The sequence below is a fragment of the Schistocerca gregaria genome, chromosome 3 (assembly GCF_023897955.1).
Source record: "Schistocerca gregaria isolate iqSchGreg1 chromosome 3, iqSchGreg1.2, whole genome shotgun sequence".
NCBI lineage: Eukaryota > Metazoa > Arthropoda > Insecta > Orthoptera > Acrididae > Schistocerca > Schistocerca gregaria.
The window spans coordinates 725,241,655-725,265,309 of record NC_064922.1 but is presented as its reverse complement, the minus strand read 5'-3'; the positions used below and the strand labels follow the sequence as shown (position 1 = coordinate 725,265,309).

The 23,655-nt window shown below is 37.1% G+C and overlaps 1 protein-coding gene across 2 annotated transcripts in view; it reads right to left on the bottom strand.

Annotated features, from left to right (window-relative positions):
• Nucleotides 1-15,493, bottom strand: part of LOC126353843 (putative aminopeptidase W07G4.4) — a 108,539-nt gene extending 93,046 nt beyond the window's left edge. Inside the window, exons 1-3 of one of the 2 annotated variants that reach the window (XM_050002989.1) lie at nucleotides 14,442-15,493; nucleotides 1,502-1,637; nucleotides 1,163-1,308 (exon numbers count right to left, since the gene is read on the bottom strand). In XM_050002989.1, coding sequence (XP_049858946.1) covers nucleotides 1,163-1,308; nucleotides 1,502-1,637; nucleotides 14,442-14,455 — 296 coding nt within the window. In that variant the 5' untranslated portion in view covers nucleotides 14,456-15,493. The remainder of the gene's footprint in view (nucleotides 1-1,162; nucleotides 1,309-1,501; nucleotides 1,638-14,441) is intronic. The other variant, XM_050002988.1, reaches the window with a different exon arrangement.
• Nucleotides 15,494-23,655: the final 8,162 nt, after the last annotated feature.

Genomic DNA, 23,655 nt, shown 5'->3' with positions numbered 1-23,655 from the left:
GTGTGTGTGTTTGTGTTTGTTTGTTTGTCTATCAACATGCCAACGCTTCCGCTTCGTAAGTTACATCATCTTTGTTTTTAGATATATTTTTCCCATGTGAAATGTTTCCCTCTATTATATGTCAAATAATTTAGTTAGATGTGAATGTGTTGATGTGAACTTCTTTAGCCAGAAATTTGCTATTTTATATTTTGCAGTGGCTTTCCAATTGGGTGTAGAATTAATTGCTCGGGTGATTTCATGTTGTGAAATTATCACTTCAGGCATTTGTGGTATCATCTTGTATGTGTCTGTTTCTGTTTGTATCCACCGTGCATGTCAGTTATGTTTACCAGGTTTGACCACATGTTGCTCTAGAAGTGTTCCATGTCTGTTATGTTTGGTTGATTGTCTATTTTAATGTGTGAGTTATCTATTGTCTGGTAAAATTTCTTTTGCTTGGTGTTTAATGTTTGGTTTTGTTTCCCTCTACTTTCACTTTTTTTTGTATCTTCTAAGTTGTTTGGTCAATGCTTGTAATTTCTGCTTCCTTTAATCTAATTGCTCTATCGCTTCTTGTTGTGAGATTTTACCTAACTTTTATCGTTTTTTGCCTGATATTTCATTTCTTATAAATTGTGTTAGCTTTCCAATGTCTTTTCTCGGTTTTTCTATTCTGATCTGTAACCTGTGTTGCCATGCTAGTTTTGTGGGTTTCTTCTGTGTGTTGGTTGGTTCTGATCTCTTCCTAGTGTGTATATTTAGTGTAGTGAGTGCTCCTTTATAAACCAGTAGTTGTAACGCTTCCATAGTTGTATTTTTATTTATTTTGTGGTGTATCATTGTGTTGATAGTTGTTATTGTTGTTTCGACTTTTAGGTTATTTGGTTGTCTATGTAGGAATGGTCTAATGTCTGTATTTGTTTCTTTGTATTCTATATATGTATTCTATTTATTATTATTACTATTACTATTATTATTATTATTATTATTATTATAAGAAACACAAAATAAGGAAACGAAACTAAATGACACAGATGACGTTGAATCTGAAATGTGGATATTTTTGCTTTCATAGCTTTGTTAACACTGAATTAGTTTATTTTTTAGTATATCTGTTCTCTCTATTTTTCACAGTTATGGATCATTTGATTACTTTAAAGCAACCTTATACAAACATCACCTCTTTATGCCTTTTTCTGCAGCATCCTCATAGCTCCTAACATCATCATAATCAGCATTAAGTGGTCCGACAGGGGAATATACAAGGCGAGCTGCTGGCAGTTCCACCTCTAGAACAGAAACTTTTGTTTCTGCAGCAGCATCAATCTGCCCCAAACAGACAAATGAATTATTAGACATAAAAATGTCCAACCAGATGCACACACAGTAAAAATTCCATGTCAAAAAAAGCACAATACACTAATTTATAAGATTAAAAATACAAAACTGATCTGTTTATAAAATAGTGAAGTGTGTGCTTTCATAATATCTCTTAACAGGAAAACTCAAAATATTTTACCTTGGCAAGCCTTTGCAAGGATGTTCTTAAACTGTCTGGGTGTTTTTCACTTCCACATTTGGCACCTGACACATAAACAATACCATCATAGTTCAGCACAGTTAGTGATTCTTCTGCTTTCACAGTGTATGGTAAACTGGAAAAAAATGAACATAAATAAGAACTGCATAGAACAACAATTCTCTTTAACACTGACGGCAATAGAATGAGTGATCCCACATTCTTAACAAGTACAGAAATAAATACCATTTTTACCTGAAGCATGATTTGACGGTGGTACAAGCAGAAGTGTTTTCATAAAATATATCTCAAGAAAGCTACCATAAAATATTTCCTGTGGGCCACATAGTTAAGCCAAGATGCCTGGTCTACAAAACAAATTTTCAGTTTCATGCTCAACAGCAGTCATTGAAGCATCCACGATTTTATGCATATGCACATTTGTTGCTTCTTTTTATAAACTAGAAGATTATAGAAAAGTGTGGGAATCTAGATTACTATATTGGGTATAGCTGCTCAAACCAGAACTCTACCTTTTTTGGCACAAATTGTTTCATCTTGTGTGGCACCTCTCTCTGTGGTTCTATACAAACATGTTTAAATGAGAGAAAACAAATCTCTATACGCAGGGTCCACTACGTATCAGTCTAGTGTTATACTGAAAGCTTCCTCTCCATACTGTAATTGGTTTATTATATATGAAGTTATGTAGTATTTTATCTTAATTCTCAGGATGTTTTTGATTAACATTTCATTATTACTGTGAACAAACTTTGGTGACCTCTGTCAGTATAATTTACATATCTATCAATATTTAAGTCTAAAAAAAAAATTATATTCAAATTAATTCTGTTTAACTGTATTAATACTTAAACACTGATCAACCAAAACATTATGACCACCAACCTACTATTGATATAAACCCATCCAGGTGATAGCAGTGTCACCTGGTGAGGAATGACTCCTAGTTGGACCAAGTGTGGTACATGCAGTATCAGTGAGCTGTTCATGTGTAGAATGCAGAAGGCACACACTCTCTGAGTTTGGCAAAAGCAGATTATGGAGACCTGGAAAGAGCATTTCAGAAACTGCATGACTTGTCAAGTGTTCAAGGAGTGCTCTGGTGAGTGTCTTCAATGCATGATGAAACCATGTCCAGATGTTTTTGGGTAGGGCAGTCACCCCTCATTACAGCTGTCGGAGATCACTGACTGGTCAGATTGGTAAAATAGGACAGACTGTGAATGGTGGTGGACCTAATATCAAACTTTAATGCTGGGCACAGTACAAGTTTGTGCACTGAACACTCGTAATTATGCCCCCCCCCCCCCCCCCCCGTCACCCCTCCCGCACGCAACCGATTATCCATGCATGTGCCAATGGTAACACCAAAACATCGGCAACTACAACTGAAAAGGGCACGCGACCACTGGCACTGGACATTGGTGCACTGGCAGAGCATTGCAGGGTCTCACGAATCCTCACACCTTCTTCATCATGCTGATAGAAGGGCACAAACCTGTCACTTTCCAGGGGAAAAGCTCCTCAACACCTGTACTGGAAGGTGTAGACAAGCTGGCGGTGGTTCCATGATGCTACGGAGAACATTCACCCGGCCATCCATGTGTCACGTGGAGCTCACACAAGGCATCATGATGGCCAAGGACTATTGTACACTGGTTGCTGATCACATACAACCTTTCATGATGATCATGTTTCCTTAATGAGATTTTCACTCTGCAGCGGAGTGTGTGCTGATATGAAACTTCCAGGCAGATTAAAACTGTGTGCCCAACCGAGACTCGAACTCGGGACCTTTGCCTTTCACGGGCATCTGAGCTACCGAAGCACAACTCACGCCCGGTGCTCACAGCTTTACTTCTGCCAGTATCTCGTCTCCTACTTTCCATACTTTACAGAAGCTCTCCTGCGAACCCTGCATAACTAGCACTCCTGAAAGAAAGGATACTGCGGAGACATGTCTTAGCCACAGCCTGGGGGATGTTTCCAGAATGATATTTTCTCTCTGCAGCGGAGTGTGTGCTGATATGAAACTTCCTGGCAGATTAAAACTGTGTGCCCAACCGAGACTCGAACTCGGGACCTTTGCGCCTTTCACGGGCAAGTGCTCTACCATCTGAGCTACCAAAGCACGACTCACGCCCAATGCTCACATCTTTAGTTCTGCCAGTATCTCGTCTCCTACCTTCCAAAGTCTTGCTTTGGTAGCTCAGATGGTAGAGCACTTGCCCGTGAAAGGCAAAAGTCCCGAGTTCGAGTCTCGGTCGGGCACACAGTTTTAATCTGCCAGGAAGTTTCATCATGTTTCCTGATGGAAGTGGCATTTTTCATCTAGATAATGTGCCGTGTCACAAGGCCAGGATCGTGATGGAGTGGTTTGAGGAACACAGTGGCAAGTTCCAACTGATGTTCTGGTGCATGTTTTGCCTTCCTCTGAAGCTACAGACTTATTGAGCCAGCTAAAGGACCCACAGTTTAAAGGTGATTCTGTAAAATGGTGCTACTCAGCATTTCCCACATAGAAACATTGCTAGAGGTGAAAGAAGTGATAAGTGACAAGTAAAAATAATAGGACTGGCTAAGGATCAAACCTGAAACCTTTGGAGTTGTAGTTTGGCACTTTGCCACTAAGCTATCCTTATTTTTATTAGTCTATGTTTAACAGCTTTATTTAATTTCCAAGGAAAACTTGCTGGGACTCACTTCTGTCTAACTTCCTGTAGCTTTATTAAACATATTACTTGTTTATAATTTTTTTTGTGATTCTCCTCCTTTTTTCAATAGAACACACTAACGACAATCTATACAAGTTGCAGAATTTTGTTTTATGTGCTTAAAGCGAACTAAGCACATCAAATACAAAATTAATTGCTTTTACCTTACACTAGATTATTCCATGGATCCCACTGAGAGGGATCTCTGTGGTGCAGACGTTAGTTAAGGGTGTACATTTAATGTGAGCGCAATGTAGTGAAATTACATTATATGACTGTATTACAGTGGTAATTCTTATTATACATTAACCCGAAACACTGAATTTCAGAGTTTTTGTGAAGATAACTTCAGTATGGTAGCTATTGTTGTTCGGAAAGTGAGCAATGTGTTAGTGGTGTGTTTGCTGCTATGAGCCTCATGATGTAAGTCTATTCTATACTTGTGTTTTTCTATCACTTCAAGGCAATCTTCCTTCTATTTTAGTACGTAAAAAATATTTGAATTGAATCAAGGTTCTCATGTGCAATTTTCAATTTTTTTTTTTTAAGTTTTGGCTTTTGTTTTGAAACAATATCTTACTTTTAAAACATCTGTTTCATTAGGTCTCATAAAAGCATGGAAATGGAGACAAAGAAGGCATTTTACAAGCAATGTCAAATTGCACGCCTTGAAGACTATGAAAAAGTATTATGAGAATTATCTGAAGAAGAATTATCAGAATTGTGCAATTCAAAGAAATCTGAGTTGAAAGAGGAAGTTATTGAAGAAGAAATCCACACCAATAACTCCAAACAGTCAACAGAGGGAGCAGATGGCCACACAGTTCAAGAAGTACAACAAAAAACAGATGATTACCATATCAAAAATGAAATAGCCACAGTGGCAAAGTTATTTTTATTTAAAAAAATAGCATTTTTCACTGTGGATAGGCATCACCAGATTACATAAAAATGTCAAATGGAGTTCACTGCAGCATCTTGTGAAGCTCTTTGTCAGCCATACACACATAAACAGCTTGGGAAAAAACTCTATCATCAGAATACCTAAAAGAAACTGTGGGAACCTTTGAACTTCATTTGGCAGTTTTATCTTCAAATAAAAATAGCTTTGTAACCATGACTGTTTTATTTTTAATTTAACCATGAAAACTGTTTGATGTATCAATCACACAACAATGGAGTGGAATGAATATTAAAGATGATTACCATATTTACATTGGAAAAGATGAAGAAACTATTTGGATAAGTGAATAAATTCCTTCTGCCTCTAAAATCAAGGCCAAGAACATCCTTAAAGTTTTGCCAGGTCCAAAAGCAAGTGCTAAAATTAAATAAAATAAAATTGATGCATTTTACTTACTACTTATTATTGATGGGATGTTTCACAACATTGTGGAAAAAGCAGACTGATACATCCAGAATAGTATGGCAGCTGAAGGTCAATATTCAAGAGACCGAGACTGCAGAGACACCACAAAGCCAGAGATAAAGGCTCTTTTAGGTGCATTATATCTAACAGATAGTAAGCAAGGTGGAGAGAGAAATTGCTGTGAACTGTGGGATTCAGAGGCCACAGGAATGATTATTTTACAAGCTCTCTTCAGCTATAAGCACTTTTGCTTTCTGCTTTGAGCTCTTAGGTTCAACAACTTGGGTATCCAGAATGAGAGAAGACAAAGGCAAACTAGCACCTATTTGGGACTTTCATCAAGAGACTGCCAACAACTGTCTTGCTCACTACAACACCAGCAAGTTTGTTACTGTTGACAAGATGTTGTAACCTTTAAAAGACGCTGCGGATTTGTGCAGGAAATCCCAAATAAGTCTGCAAAATATGGGATCAGTATTTGCACACTGTGTGATGCCAAAACATTTTATACCCTGAACTTTGAAATTTATTGTTGCATGCAAGCAGATGCCAGGACCCTACTGTAAGTCTAATAAGTCTGATGAAATTGTATAAAGAGTGGTGACACCAACTGAGAAAATAAACAGAAATCTTATGACTAACAATTACTACAGTAACTATCTTCTGGCCGAAAATCTCCTTGCCAAAGAATTGATTTTATTGGGAGCCATGGAAAAAAAAGGAAATTCCTCCAGAATTCCAAGCAAGTAAAACAAGAATAGGTGTTGCTGCTTTTCAAGACGATTTTTTGTATGGCCTCCACTGTTCCTAAAACAGACAAAGCTGTGATTTTTTTGATGAAGAATGTACTGCACAAATGTAACAGATAAAGAGACTAAGAAATCAAGAATGGATTAGGACTACAGTGTTACTGAAGGAGGAGGAGACAATGTTGACCAGATGTGCTCATCCTACAGAACTTCCAGAATTACACAACAATGGCCACTTGGAATTTTCTACAGACATCTAGATATTGCTGGGATAAATGCAAACTTTTTTAAATGTAACAATCGTGATAATAAAGAAAGAAGACTTTTCTTTCTTTCTTTTTTTAACATCTTCCTCTTGGCCTGATGAAAGACATTTGAATCAGTGATCATTACTTTTGATTAAATGAAACAATGGAAATTCCAGGTAGGAATGTCAAGCAGGAAAAGATTATTACTACTTACCATAAAGACAACATGCTAAGCTGCACACAGGCACAACTGAAAGAGACTTACACATACGCTTTCGGTCTCCTGTGGGAAAAAGAGAAACACATGCAAGCACATCACAGCTAGAGTTGGCACTCATGTATGCGTGAGGTGTGCTTGCTTCTGAGGCTGAAAGCTTATGTGTAAGTGTCTTAACTGCGCCTGCCTGCAACTTGGCTTGTAATCTTTACAGTAAGTAGCAGACTATCTTTTCCTACATTTCTGATTAAATAAAATTAAAGCTGTTGAAAATATAATAAATAGGAAGGAGGATATTCATGCCTTCCTGACCGAGTATAGGCTCAGGAAAGAACAGACCATGGAACCAGCAAAACATGGAATTTGTTAAATATATGGCAGGCATAGAAATCAGAACAAAAACAGTGTGTGTGTGCAATGCAAGAAAAATGTAGGAAAGAAATGCAGTGGCACAGAGACAAGTCCAATGTGAAAGTGACCTGCATATGGCTAATTTATTCACAATCATAAACAGCAGCAGGCGTTCATGATTGCTCTGTTTCATAATGTGTTCTGTTGTTACATTCTTTTCACGCAAATTAGTGCAGTTATGTGATATAATTTAAAAAAAAAAAAACCTTGAAAGGAACAAAGAATATTGGCACCTTATAAATTACTATGATAATAATAGACAACCGTGAAAGCAAGAAATAAATAAAAGATTAGTTTTATAGAACCATGTAATATTATGTTATGTTTGCTCCATTAAAATGCAACTAACGATTATATAAAGATTATTTTTCCTAAGGTTAAAAATGTAATACTAATTATGGTGTAAAACCCAATGTCACCAACTCATCAAGTCTGAATGGCACGTCCACTGAACGGTTAAACTCCACTACATTATCCACATGACATTTAAAGTGCTCTGGCAGGTTGTTGAACATGTATATACTCAATATATCTGACTTCTTGCTTTTTGAGAAGTGTTTCTACAATGTAAACAAATATGTTAGCTTATAAGATCACTAGATCATCACTCACTGTTGGGTTCATTTGATTCTGTTATTGAGATACCATTGGTGCTGTGTTTGTCTTTGCAAAGAATGTTTTAGCTGTCTGTCTTCTGTTTCAGATGTAGTGAGACACCTCAGCTGACAGAGCATCTGATGCTAACCTAATTGTAATGGTTTCAGTGTCAGTAGGTTTTCATGTGCTCATGCTTCATAACTTTTAGCAGTGCTGTACAATTTGCTATTGTGTTTTATTTTTTGAGGTACATTTTAAATCAAATTTTCATGTTTTACCTACATCATTGATTAATTTGTGCATTTTGTACTTTTATGTCGTGTCATGTAATCTGTTCAGTCTTTTTTTTTCGATTTTTCAACAGTGTTTTATTTTCAAAAGTTCTTTGCATTTATTTGGTTAGCCTGCATGTTGCACTCAAAATGTAGAGATAACTTTTGTTATTCCCTTTCCAATCACGTACCAAGTGAGTTGGCTTCTCCAGTCTTAACTTACTAGACTCACATTCAAGAGGACTGGGGTGTGTTCCTCATTTGGCCATCCTGACTTGGGTTTCCCATTGTTTTCCTTGTTGAAAAGGTGATTCCTGATATGGTTTCTTTGATTAGATCAGGCTGATTTTCTGCCCTGTCATCACTTTCTCCTATCTTGTTTTGTAAATGTTTCTGACATGCCTGATACTACTGTAACAAATGGTCTATGGATGAATAAATAAGTAAATAAAGAAAGAGAAAAAAGAGAGAAACCTCATGAGACCTTTGTACAGGTTTTTTGATCTAAAAGTAAAATTCATGGTCTTCACTATTTGTTATGAAGAAAATGTATTTTTAATCAGAAAGGACATTAGTAAATATATATGTTGTGAAGCAGTTGTCAAAACACTCAGTTTTTTGATGAGGTCTTTGCAAAAAGTTTGTGAATTAACATAAAATATAACATGCTTCTGTTTTCTGAAAACATTACCCTTGTTATCTTGAATTTCCCCAAAAGATGATTCATTACCTCATTAGTGAATGGAAATAAGCAGAATAACCTAAGTTTCTTTATTTCTGAATTGCCTGTAACAATCATGGTTAGACCCTACAGCAAACATAGATGAACCAAAACACTTTATTAATTCTAGACAGTGGGTTTTCCTAATTGAGGTTGTGATTTATCTGCAGTCAAAAAAGTTGACACTGTTCATTTATTTTGTTTCACTGACAGAGAACCTTAATTTTACAAGTTTGTGGAATTCTGTGTGCAGTGCTGTACTATATGTACTGAGTTTTCACAAAATTCAATGATAACCATTTGCATTGAAACATCTGAAAGTACTATTTTTGTTCCTACCCTTGCGACAAAAAAGGCACCTTCTGAAACTGCAATTGAAAGGTCATATGTGTGTATATCAGAAACACACTACTCAAAATGGACCTTGTGGGACACCATGTCTGACTGCTTATGTACGTTGGTTGGTTTGGGGGGTAAAGGCACTAAACTTCTGGGTTATCAGTCCCACTCTCTTATGTCAGCAAGGGGTCTCGCAGCAGTTTTGCATAAGTTGTACACCTTCTACAGCACTCCAAAGTGATCAGTGTGTTCTTTTAAGGTGGGACTAAAAATTTGTACATTAAGCTTATATTCACTCTGCAGGTCTCTTTATTGGAAGAATTTACCATCAAAAAAGCCTTATTGAAAATGATAACCAGGACCGGACAGATGTTGCTTTGTTTACTTTGAATGCTTTAGGCTAAGCAATTAGTTATGTGACTTGCTTTTTGTTGGAAGTCTATTCAGTGGGGGCCAGCCATGTGTAAGGTAAACAAACCTAATGCTCAACTCAAATATGAAGAGCATTTCATTAGAATGGAGATGTCTAGACTTAAGTTTTCGGACTTGTAGTACCACCCATATCTTGGACTGGGCTGAATACAGTTCTCTGATATAGTCCTAACAATTTTGCTGTAAGTTGCAATCCCAAAGGCAACAATGTCTGTGACAAACAGATGCAAAACAAAATCTTGGCATTCATATTTTAAATCCAAATACCTAACATTTCATTTTATTTTGTTTTGTTTAACTGGACAGAACATGTGAGAATTTTAGCAAAGAAGCTATCCTCAATATGTATAACCTGCAAATCCTTGCACCTGTGTGTAGCATTTCATGCCTCAAAGTAGCCTACTTTGGAAATATGCATTCAATCCTCAGTTATGGGATAATGTTTTGGGGAGTAAGTGCTGGAAACATACAGACACCTGTATGAATATCCAGAGTCTCAAGCAAAGAAGGGAAAGCAGAAATGTGGAAAGAGTATATAGAGAGTCTACACAAGGGTGATGTACTTGAGGACAGTGTTATGGAAATGGAAGAGGACATAGATCAAGATGAACTAGGAGATATGATACTGCATGATGAATTCGACAGAGCACTAAAAGACCTAAGTTGAAACGAGGTCCCAGGAGTAGACAACATTCCATTAGAACTACTGATAGTGTTGGGAGAGCCAGCCATGACAATACTCTTCCACCTGGTGAGCAAGATGTATGAGACAGGTGAAGTACCCTCAGACTTCAAGAGGGATATAATAGTACCAATCTCAAAGAAAGCAGGTGCTGACAGGTGTGAAAATTACCTGACTATCAATTTAATAAGTCACGGTTGCAAAATACTATCACGAATCCTTTGCAGATGAATGGAAAAAATGGTAGAACCCGACCTCGCGGAAGATCAGTTTGGATTCCGTAGAAATGTTGGAATACGCAAGGTTATACCCTACGACTTATCTTAAAAGATAGATTAAGGGAAGACAAACCAAATTTTCTAGCATTTGTAGACTTAGAGAAAGCTTTTGACAATGTTGACTGGAACACTCTCCTTCAAATTCTGAAGGAGGCAGGGGAAAAATACAGGGATCGAAAGGCTATTTATAATTTGTACAGAAACCAGATGGCAGTTATACGAGTCGAGGGGCATGAAAGAGAAGCAGTGGTTGAGAAAGAAGTGAGTCAGGGTTGTAGCCTATCCCCGATGTTATTTAATCTGTACATTGAGCAAGCAGAAAAGTAAACAAAAGAAAAATTTGGAATAGGAATTAAAATCCATGGATAAGAAATAAAAACTTTCAGGTTTGCCGACGACATTGTAATTCTGCCAGAGACAGCAAGGGACCTGGAAGAGTAGCTGAACGGAATGGACAGTGTCTTGAAAGAAGGATACAAGATGAACATCAACAAAAGCAAAATGAGGATAAAGGAATGTACTCAAGTTAAATCAGGTGATATTGAGGGAATTAGATTAGTAAATGAGAAAATGAGTTTTGCTATTTGGGAAGCAAAAAACTGACGACTGTCGAAGTAGGGAGGATATATAATGTAGACTGGCTATGGCAAGAAAAGTTTTTCTGAAGAAGAGAAATTTTTTAACATTGAGTACAGATTCTTTTCTGAAAGTATTAGTATGGAGTGTAGCCTTGTATGGAAGTGAAACATGGACAATAACTAGTTTAGGTGAGAAGAGAATAGACATAACTAATGAGGTACTGAATAGAATTGGGGAAAAAAGGAATTTGTGGCACAACTTAACTAGAAGAAGGGATCAGTTGGTAGGATATGTTCTGAAGCGTCAAGGAATCACCAACTTAGTATTGGAGGGAAGCGTGGAGGGTAAAAATCGCATAAGGGAGACCAAGAGATGAATACACTAAGCATATTCAGAAGAACGTAGGTTGCAATAGTTACTCGGAGATGAAGGGGCTTGCACAGGATAGAGTAGCCTCTGCACAGGATAGAGTAGCATGGTTTGATGAACCCTCTGCCAGGTAGTTAAGTGTGAATTGCAGAGTAACCATGTAGATGTAGAACAACAACAAATATGGAATAAAATTGTACAACAGACTGCCACAAAAAATAAAAGATGCAAATGATCCCCACATCTTTAGCAAAGCTTGAAAAAAATATTTACTAAATTAGAGCTACTAGACTGTAAATTAATATTTAAAATAATTATAGATTTTAACTCAATCTTCATAAACATTGCACTATGTAGCAATTTTGTGATATAATTAGAAAAGTAGAACCAAGTAAAATACTGTAAGAGGAATTTTTATATTAATAAGAAATATTGTACAAACATTTGATGATATCCATACAATGTATATTGCTCTTCGGATGAAGAAATAAATAAATCAAAAAATTATGGACCCATTTACTTACAAGAGTGCCAGGAGTGTAGAACCTACACTATTCCAATATAATCAAACTATAAATAGATAGTCTATATAATGTAGACTGACAGTTGCGAGAGAGGCATTTTCAGAAAAAGATAAATTTGTTGACATCAAATATAGACTTTAGTGTCGGGAAGTCTTCTGGATATATTTGGAGTGTAGCCGTGTATGGAAATGAAAAATGGGCAACAAACAGTTTAGACAAGAAGAGAATAAAAGCTTTTAGGATTAAGGGCGGATGAGCATCTAAGATGGGAAAAACATGTAGAAATGCTTAACAAAAAATTAATCAAGCACTGTTACATATTAAGATTGCTTCAATACTGAAACAGTGTTAGGTGCTTATTACGCATACATGCATAGTTTACTGAAGTATGGAATAGTATTCTGGGGAAATACCTCTTTTGCAAAGCAGTCTTAAGCTCGAAAAGAAAGCTTTAAGATTAATAAGTGATGTTGCTTACAGAGCACCACATAGAGGTATCATTACGGAATTAAAAATCATGACGTTACCTTCTATATTTATATTTGAAAGCATATGCTTCATTAAAAAGCATCAAGTTTCAATTTTGAATACTGAGATCCACCATTATCAAACAAGGAACAGGGACAACTATCATAGGGATGTGTACAGAAAATCAATATATCAGGATAGTGCTGTTTACAAACCAAAAATTCTGTACAGTGCATTGTCAGATAACATTAAAAAAAACTAACAGTTTTGTAGGTCTACTTCATAACTCTCTAAACAAAAAATTCATAATTATCAACCATACCTAGATAAAATCAAACTTCTTTCATCCATTATATATGTGTGTGTGTGTGTGTGTGTGTGTGTGTGTGTGTGTAATTAATGCTGTGCTGTATGTTACTATGCCAAGCTAACTAAAGTACTGGTATTTAATAGGTTTAGTAAAACCAAGGGGTTTCTCAAGCTCTTCTTCTATCTGTATGTACATGAGCAGTATAACGTTTAGTTAAAAAGATGTGTTGGTACTAATAATAAGATTGTACATGTAATATTTTATACCATACTGTACTGTACTTTGAAAAGTCCAATATCATGAATGTGATAATACGGGCACTAAGTAAATATCTAAATAGAAGACTACTTAAGATTAGATGGCTAGATCACATAACTAATGATGAGGTACTGAACAGAACTGGGGAAAAAGAAATTTGTGGCATAACTTGACTAAAATAAGGGATCAGTTTATAGGACACATTCTGAAACATCAAGGGACCCCCAATTTAGTAATGGAAGTAAGATGGGATGGTAAAAATTGTAGAGGGAGACCAATATATGAATGCACTAAGCAGATTCTGAAGGATAGGGATTGCAGCAGTTCTTCAGATATGAAGAGGCTTGTCCAGAATAGAGTAACATGGGGAGCTGCATCAAACCACTCTTTGGACTGAAGACTACAATAACAAATACCAGTAACATAGTGTGATGATAAACACATAGCAAGCATATCAGTTGTTCGTACTACACTTTACTCTGCTAAGAAAGCCTACATATCCTCTGCACTCCTACTAAATTTAGATCTTTAGCTACCTAATCATTCTCTCTGTGTTCCATAGTGCTAACAATTTCAAACAATGCTGCGGTTTGTACCAGATTCTCAAATTTGATGTCCTTTCGCTTCTTCAAGAATGCGCCTGCACTACATCACAAAAGTCCAACCTATAGTTCTACCCTCTGCAATAACTTCCAACTTCACTGATCAAGTCACTTTAGTACCGATTAAAGCCCAGTTACTGTACTTATTGAAGAGAAGATAGTAGTTGTGCATCAACATATCTTCATGCAATTTTAACTTCAATTCATCTCAAGTGATATCTGCTTTTACGAGAAAGACACATTTGCCACACAACTAAAAGACTTTCTGCTTTATCTAGTTTCTTGCTAATTAACTCATTAATGGCATGTTCATCTCACAGTTTATTGAACTTTATATAATCTCAGAGTGACAGTAGTAAATTTGAGAACTGGTGTTTTCAGTTTTGTTTCTGTGTTAAAACTAAGACTAGTCATTTGTGAAACAACATCAATGGTGATAAGAATGAACGATGGATGGAAATTGGGAAATTTAAGTAATTCCTATAGAAGCATTACTGTCCGTATAAATTGAATGTCTTTTAGTTGTAATATTGCCACACAGAACATTAAGTGCGTCTATAATTCGCTATGTATTATAACATCTGTAATTTCTCTAGTTTCGTGCAGTCCAGAAAATGTAAATTTTTCATATTAACTGGTCTATATAAAATCAAAATCCAAAGCTATGCATCAGAATCGCTGTCACAAAAGCTAATCACTGCACTCTTTCTTTCAAGTGATATTTCATACGAAAAAAATGTGCAAGGTAACACGCAATCATATTCCAACCGTAACACTTACTTGACCGGCTGCATTTTCCTTTTGTGTCGACTGCTTCGGACGCTCTGTTAACGTGCTATCACTCAAGTCACGAGCCTACTTCCACGTCAAAGTTATCTGTTGTGTGATAATGTGTATCAGTAAACAGAGCACATTGCTGACGGTAAACACCAGAGCGTCTATACTGGCTGTGGCTTGGAATTTCAACGATGTCTGGATAAATCACATGCAAATGAATGGTACAGCGGGAACAATAAACGGCCTAACAGAAAAGTCAAGAAACTGTACTTTATAATGTTATGAGAGATGAAATCCTATACTTCAGTGGGTTAAATTTTTACGCGTCGGAAATCTGAAAAGATGTTCCAGACCGATGACATTCACAGTGGTTGTAAATGAGTTTACATGCACTATTCTAGCCACAATCAAGATGTTCTGTGGCTTTTAGCTCGTTACTTTGGTTCAGTACTATATGGTCTCGATACGTACCTTTTCGTATGACACAATATTGTCGTGCATTTCGAAAAGTATCTACAAGTTAATTTAACAAGTTGAGCAGTTCCCGGTTTAGCGAAGAGAGTAGAGAAAATCAGCTGTCGGGCACAGTACATTGCTGTAAAACGTGAAATGTTACAAAAAGCTCAGCGTCTTTCTCCCTACAGAAGATAAAAATCACCAATAGGAGACTAGCAGTCCAGTTGAACATTACAGATTCCCTCATAATCCAATTCAGACGTGTAGTTAGTGTACACAGTTTTTTTTTTTTTTTTTTTTTGGTTTTTAGGCCTATCTTCCGCTGTCGCGATCCTCAATTACTTACAATGATACTGTCAGTTACAAGTTCGTTGAAGCTTCCACATTCTATTGGAATTCTTTTCAATGTCACACGGTCGTATTAACCCAAACGTCGATGCTTTGGCGCCTAGATTATTTCGTGGAATGAGAAGTTTCAGTGACGATAGATTAAAAGTAGTCTGTGAAAGTTCGTTATTATCGTCAATATTCCTTCGCAAACTATCACGTGCCCTTCGTAGTGAGTAACCATTAACGTAACAGATGATGATGATAATAATAATAATAATAATAAAACAAAGCCAGTGAAAACATTCATTGGTACATCTACGTCCATACTTTGCAAACAATTGTAAAATGCATGTCAAGAGGCGGAAGCGATACGTGGGTGGTTGTAGAATATTCCTAGCAATCATTTAGAGTTGTTTCTTGCAATTTTGTAAATCGGCTTTCACGCGTAGTTTACGCCTGTCTTCAAGTGTCTGCCATTTTAAATCTTTCAGTATCTCCGTGACACTCTCCCAAGAGTCACACAAACCTGTGACCATTCTTGCTGCTCTACTATGTATAAAAGTTCAATATATCCTGTTACTCCGAAGGTTGCCCATACTAGGGGAGCCCCCCCCCCCCCCCTTCCGTTTTGAGCTGTCAGTGAAAGGGAAAGAAATAATAGTCGTGTGTTTTTCTTTCAAGAAAACAATTTAAAAGTCAATTTTACCCACATTTAGATTTTAACAGGGTCGGAACAAACTTTTTTTATAACTAGTTACACAAATCTCCCAAAATATGAAAAATACTGTGTGCTTTCAGGTTTAGTCGCCCCTCTCCCCTACACACAAACTAGTCCTATTTGATACAGTTTCTATATTCTTGAACAATATCCTAGCATGAGTCACATGAGTTATTTGTAAGCAATCTCCATTGTAGACTGATTTTGCTAGAATCCCACAAATAAACCAAAGTATGCCACTTCCTTTACCTGCAAGTGAGGCCATATGGTGATTCCATTTCACACCCCTACCAAGTGTTACACCCAGGTAATTGTAAGAGCTGACAAATTCCAACTTTGACTCATTGATGTTAAAGTCATAGGATACTAAACTTCCTGACAGATTAAAACTGTGTGCCTGATCAAGACTCGAACTTGGGACCTTTGCCTTTCGCGGGCAAGTGCACTACCAACTGAGCTACCGAAGCATGACTCACACCCGGTCCTCACAGATTCACTTCTGCCAGTATCTCGTCTCATACCTTCCAAACTTTACAGAAGCTCTCCTGCGAACATTGCGGAAGATCACTCATAGGATACTAGTTTTTCATTCTGTCAAGTACACAATTTTACATTCCTGAACATTTAGAGCAAGATACCAGTCTTTGTACCACTTTTAAATCTAATCCGTATATGATTGTATAGTTGTGCAATTCTTTTTAGTGACTACTGCTTGTAACAAGGCAGAATTTATCTATTCCACAGAGGCAGAGACACAAATAACTTAGAATGTTAGATTTATGTTGTCACCTATCTGTGAAGAAAATGTAATGTTAGTTTTTCACCACAGGCCTCGTCATTGTTTTAGGACAGAGCCCTTTAGTTAATTTCTCCTTCCCATTAAATCATTGTCCCAACAGCCTTGCCACAGTGGTAACACCTGTCCCCATCAGATCACCGAAGTTAAGCACTGTGAGGCTGGGCTAGCACTTGGGTGGGTGACCATCCAGTCTGTTGAGTGCTGTTGGCAAGTGGGATGTACTCAGCCCTTGTGAAGCAAACTGAGGAGCTCCTTGATTGAGAAGTAGCGGTTCCAGTCTTGTGAACTGACATACGGCTGGGAGAGTGGTGCGCTGACCATTTTGTGACGGCTTCCAACCCCACAGCCCTCGGCAGTGCTTTTGGGGCAGCCACCACAAATTGTATAAAGTGTGGGTAGTGACCAGGATGTAGCTATGTCTGTTGGACAAAAATAATTAATGACACGGTCTTTACAAATGTCTGCTTGTGTCTGTGTATGTGCGGATGGATATGTGTGTGTGTGCGAGTGTATACCTTCCTTTTTTCCCCTTAAGGTAAGTCTTTCCGTTCCCGGGATTGGAATGACTCCCCACCCTCTCCCTTAAAACCCACATCCTTTCGCCTTTCCCTCTTCTTCCCTCTTTCCTGAAGAAGCAACCGTTGGTTGCGAAAGCTTGAATTTTGTGTGTATGTTTGTGTTTGTTTGTGTATCTGTCGACCTGCCAGCGCTTTTGTTTGGTAAGTCACATCAACTTTGTTTTTAGATATAAATTATTTAATTGAATAGATGAAAAATCTACTCACCAAGTGATGGCAGAACATACATATAAAAGACTGTTGTGATTGTCAAGCTTTCAGAGCCAGTGGCTCCTTCTTCAGGCAGAATGGTTCAAGGGGAAGGAAGAAGGGTGAAGCAAAAGGACTGGAGAGATCTAGTAAAAGGGGTAGTTTTTAGGAAAGCTGTCCAGAACTGGGGGTCAGGGGAGACTTACCATACAGGATGAGAAGGAACGACTGACCTGCATTTCTGGATGACTTTCCCAAAATCTACCCTTTTTGTTAGACCTCTCCAGTCCTTTTCCTTCACCCTTCTTGCTTCCTCTTCAATCCTTCTGCCTGAAGAAGGAGCCACTGGCTCTGAAAGGTTGCCATTCCAGTCCTTTTCCTCCACCCTTCTTGCTTCCCCTTCTGCCTAAAGAAGGAGCCAATGGCTCTGGAAGCTTGCCATTCACTATAGTCTGTTATGTGTGTGTTCTGCCACCGCTTGATGAGTAGATTTTTTTAATCCATCCAATTAAATAATTTCATCAATAATTGATTGTTTTCATTGTCATATTAAATATATGGGAATACTGAGAAATTTAAAGTGGAACCAAGCACATAAAATTAATTGTAGGAAGACAGAAGTTAAGCCTCTTTACAAGAAAGGGGATAAAGAGATACTATCAAACTGTTGACCAATTTCACTTTTGCCAGCTTTCTCAAAAATACTTAAAAAATTATGCTAAAGTGTCTCCTTAAGCATCTGACTTCAATTAATATATTGCCTAAGTCACAGTTTGGATTTCTTACAGTTCCTGATATAGAGAAAGCTATTTACACTTAGAGTGAGAATTTACTTAATTCATTAGATAATAAATTAGAGGCTACAGTCATTTCCTTTGATCTATCAAAAGCCTTTGGTTGTGTGAACACAGCATTCTCTTAAGTAAATTAGAATATCAGAGTGTCACTGGCAATGCTGCAAAATGGTTTGAGTCTTATCTACCTAACAGGAAACAAAGGGTGTTGTTGCAAAATACCTGTGCAGTCTTCATCTGACGGAATTAATTACAAGTGGTGTTCCTCAAGGTTCCATCTTGGGTCCATTGCTTTTTCTTGTTTGCATTAATGACCTGTCATCTGTTACACTACCGGATGCTAAGTTTGTTTTGTTTGCAGGTGATACAAACATTTCAATAAGTAGCAAGTCAAATAAAGATTTAGAAATTGCTGCTAATCAAATTTCCACTGACATTAATAAGTGGCTTAAAGCTAATTCACTGTCATTAAACTTTGAGAAGACCCACTATACCTGTAAGAGATTTCCTTCCAGCATGAGTATAACATATCAAGACATGCAGATTGAAGAGGTTGACCGTATTAAATTTCTGGGATTACATCTCGATAATAAACTCAGTTGGGAAGGGCATACTACAGAATTACTTAAGCACCTAAACAAGTCTGTATTTGCTGTGAGAATGATGTCAGATGTAGGAGATATAAATATAAAAAAAACTTGCATACTTTCATTCTATTATGCCATATGGGATCATATTCCAAGGCAACTCATCAAACATAGCAAAAATTTTTAGGGTGCAAACGCGTGTGATAAGAATCATTTGTGGTGTAAATTCAATAACATCTTGTAGAAACTTGTTCAAGGAGCTTTGTATTCTAACCACTGCTTCTCAGTATATTTATTCCTTAATGAAATTTGTTGCAAGTTATACATCTCTTTCAAACCAATAGCTCAATACATAGTATAAATACTAGGAATAAGAACAATCTACATAAAGATCTAAAATCACTTACATTGGACCAAAAAGGGGTCCAATATTCAGGAACACACATTTTCAATAAATTGCCAGGAAACATTAAAAACTTGGTTTCAGATAAAGCACAGTTTAAACAGAGTTTGAAAGACTTTTTAACAGGCTACTCCTACTCCATAGATGAATATTTTAACAGAACTGTTAAGCCAGCTTAAGTAAAAATATCTGTTAGATTTCAGTTTTGACAACACTTAGTCACAACAGTCAAGATGAGGTATTTTGTGTATGATAAATTTATTAATAGTGCATAACAGTGTTTCATTTAGAGTGTGTGTTAATTCTGTAAATATTAGCTGTTCCAGTTTACTGTATTGTATTAACCTATTTCGACTATCTCTTGACAAAGGATCAGGGTACTAAGTACTATATTCAAATGTTTTATGTTTTTATGTTACACTGTCTGACATGTTCCACACCCACGAGAATCATCTCATTTTTTGGGTCTATGGAACAAAAATTGAATCTAATCTAACTAAGACAAATTCATTGGAAGACTCCTCAGAAAGTGCAGTCCATCCTCAAAAGAAGTAGCTTACAAACCATCATTTGACCAATACTTGTTTATTAAGATTGATAGATGAAAGAGAGAGTAAAAATAGTAGGGGAAGATAGATATTAGTACATATCCAACAAAATTAAAAATGTTGGATGCAAGTGCTACTCTGAGCCAAAGAAATTTGCAGAGGAGTGGAAGTCATGAGCAGGTAGTGTCATATGAGTTAGAAAATTGATTGTGGGGTTCGGAATGAAACTGGGGATATACATAGAAGAACAACACATTTCATTACAAATTCGTCTAGCAGGTACTGAAGTTGAAATAAGTGGTTCATGTAATGTTAAAACAACAGCTGATTCCTCAAACTGGGGCTATCAAGTACGGCGTCCCACAGGGTTCGGTCTTGGGTCCTTTACTGTTCTTAATACACATTAATGACTTACCATTCCACATTGATGAAGATGCAAAGTTAGTTCTTTTTGCTGATGATACAAGTATGGTAATAACATCCAAAAACCAAGAACTAAGTGATGTAATTGTAAATGATGTTTTTCACAAAATTATTAAGTGGTTCTCAGCAAACGGACTCTCTTTAACTTTTGATAAAACACAGTATATACAGTTCCGTACAGTAAATGGCAAAACTCCAGTAATAAATATAGACTTTGAACAGAAGTCTGTAGCTAAGGTAAAATTTTCAAAATTTTTAGGTGTGTCCATTGATGAGAGGTTAAACTGGAAGCAACACATTGATGGTCTGCTGAAACGTCAGTTCAGCTGCGTATGCTATTAGGGTTATTGCAAATTTTGGTGATAAGAATCTCGGTAAATTAGCTTACTCTGCCTACTTCCATTCAATGCTTTCGCATGACATCATATTCTGGGATAATTCATCGTTGAGTAGAAAAGTATTCATTGCTCAAAAACATGTAATCGGAATAATTGCTGGAGCTCACACACGGTCATCCTGCAGACATCTATTTAAGGATCTAGGGATCCTCACAGTATATATATTCACTTATGAAATTTGTTGTTAATAATCCAACCAAGTTCAAAAGTAATAGCAGTGCGCATAGCTATAACATCAGGAGAAAGGATGATCTTCACTATGCAGGATTAAATCTGACTTTGGCACAGAAAGGGGTAAATTAGGCTACCAAACAGCATCAAAAGCCTGACACATAGGTAACTAACATTCAAAAATAAATTAAAAGAAGTTATAGATAACAACTCCTTCTACTCTTTGGCTGGATTTTTAGATATAAATTAAGGGGAGAAAAAAACAAAAAAAAGAACAAAAAAACTTAAACATTAGTCTCATGCAATATTTTGTGTAATGTAATATCTTGTACAGGCATCTATTATTAACCTGACACGTTCCACATCATTATGAAGTGTCGTATTCATGATCTATGGAACAAGTATTAATGTAATCTAATCCAGTGTCACGGAGTGGCAGGTGTTACAATAGACACATCACGCATCAGAATGCGATTTACTGTTATATATCCCTAAAAGAGTGGACCAATACATCACTTCCTCCTATGTATCTTTAGTAAAACAACCTTTGAAGGCATGATTAGAGAGATCCACAACAAGTTTTCTTCCTGCACACCTATTGCAACTGGATCAGGAAAGAGGGAAATGACAATAGGACACAATGTACCCTCTGCGGTAAATCAGAAGGTGATTTGCAGAGTATAGATATATATCTAGATTTCCTAAGTGATACCATGCCTCAGGAACCACGATCTCAGTCGTTACAATAAATGAAGAAACACTGTTGTCTTATCAAAAACTGTGATGCAGGTTATCTTCATGTCTGCCAACTGGTGGTCATTAATAAAAGAAATTGTGAACAAGATCCCGTTAGTTGTTTAGCAGATCTAGATGATGCCAAATGGTGTAGGCTGCAGACAAATAGGACTGAGCCTGTCCTCTCATTCAGTGGCTTTTGAACCTCTCTGGAATTGGCAAACCAGTGCTAGACAGGGCATTCATATTCTGCCAAGAGTGACATATTGGTTGGCCATTGTTCTTCAACTGTGCACCCGAAATCCCCTTGTAATACTGATTATCTTCCTTAGAATGTTATATATGGCTTCCACTTTCAGCCTATTCTTAAAGCAATCCTACTTGGAAGTCGTATGATTAAGTGTGACACCTAGATAATTTGTTTATGGAGTAGCATCCAATTATTCTCCTTTGCAAAAGACTCCAAGTTTATGATTCAGTCTGTGATTAAGATGGAAACCACACAGTTGAGTATTAATCGTTACACTGATTAGCCACAAACAGATTGTCTGAACTAAGAAAAGTTATAGTGTGCTCTGAAAGTGGCCTTCCATTAGTTTAGATGTTAAAAAGAGTAGGGGGCCTATACACTGCCTTGTAGTAGCACTTTTTCTGACGTTACCATTGGCTGCACTGCTCCTGAAAGACTACATGCAACCTTGAATTTCTGAGAAATTCTTTAGTGTCTTCGTAAACCCATAGTCCTTGATAAACCTTAGGTATTAGTATATAGTGGCTGACAGTACCTTAGGCAGCTGTCAGATCGATGAAAAATACAACAATTATATTGTGTGTTTTTAAGTCATCCTCTGTATATTGGGTCACATTAAGAATCTGATATGGATAATTCTTTTCTGATACGAATCATGCTTGTTGATGGATTAATGCTGGCTTCAATAAAGGCTGTAATTCAGTAACATTCTTTCTAAGATTTAAGTAAGTGACACAAAGGCAAATTTTGGTCTGTAGCTTTCAGCATATGTTGGTTGTTTGCCAGTTTTAGAATGGGCATCACACAAGATTTCTTCAAAAGTTTTTTGTGGTGTTTGATGAGGTAGTTGTTATAGATTTCAGGGATACATTCTCTCACTTCCTTTCCTCAGTTTATGGTTGACCATTTCTGTCATCATTTACACCAGCAGCTTTATAATTCTTTGAAATATCAATGGCTAGTTTCAATTCAGTTATACTAAATTACAGGATTACTTTCAGGTTCTTTGTTTCAATTTAGTTTACAATATGTAATTCATCAGGTTTGCCATTCAAGAGCTAATTGGGAGTAACATTTGCATGCCATGTGATAGCTGAATTTCTTCAAAGTCTCTGTAATTGAACAAAGCTCCAGAGCCTGATAGAATCCGTCAGTTTTATACTGAATTTGTAGCTGAATTATCCCCTCTGTTAACAATAACTATCATAGATCCCTCTGTCCTTAAAAAAAGGGAGAGGGGTTAGTGATGATATTAGTTTCTGGAACACAGCTAATGCACTGCTTGTGCCATTAATGGTTTGTTGCATGTTTTTGGCTGCCAATAAATCAGTGGAAAGGAATTTCCTATAACTGACACACACACACACACACACACACACACACACACACACACACACAAAATGTAATAGCTGCAGTCACCACAGACGCCTACTGCAGTGGCAACATCACAGACAGACCAGCGATGTGCATTCTTGACTCCGTTGCGAAGTCTGGCTGACATAGGTGCGGCCAAAGTCCGTCAGAAGTCATCGACCAGCAGCAGAGAAAGTGGGCACGATGATCAATGAACTATTTCCTGGTGATCATGTGTGTGCAAATAGTCCCAGAAATTTCCTTCTGCCTGGGACTAGGTAAGCTGGCACCTAGCTGTTCAGCGGGCACTTCTAGACTCACCGAATTTGGAGAAGATTGGCCGGTCCAGCGGCATGCTACCTCGATCAGTCTCTTTCACACTGATTGTGATACGCCACTTCCCTTGTGTTAGGCTATCTATCAGCTGCTAACAGCCAACTTCGATATGGAAGGGAACTCTGATTATAGGCATTAGTTGTTATTTG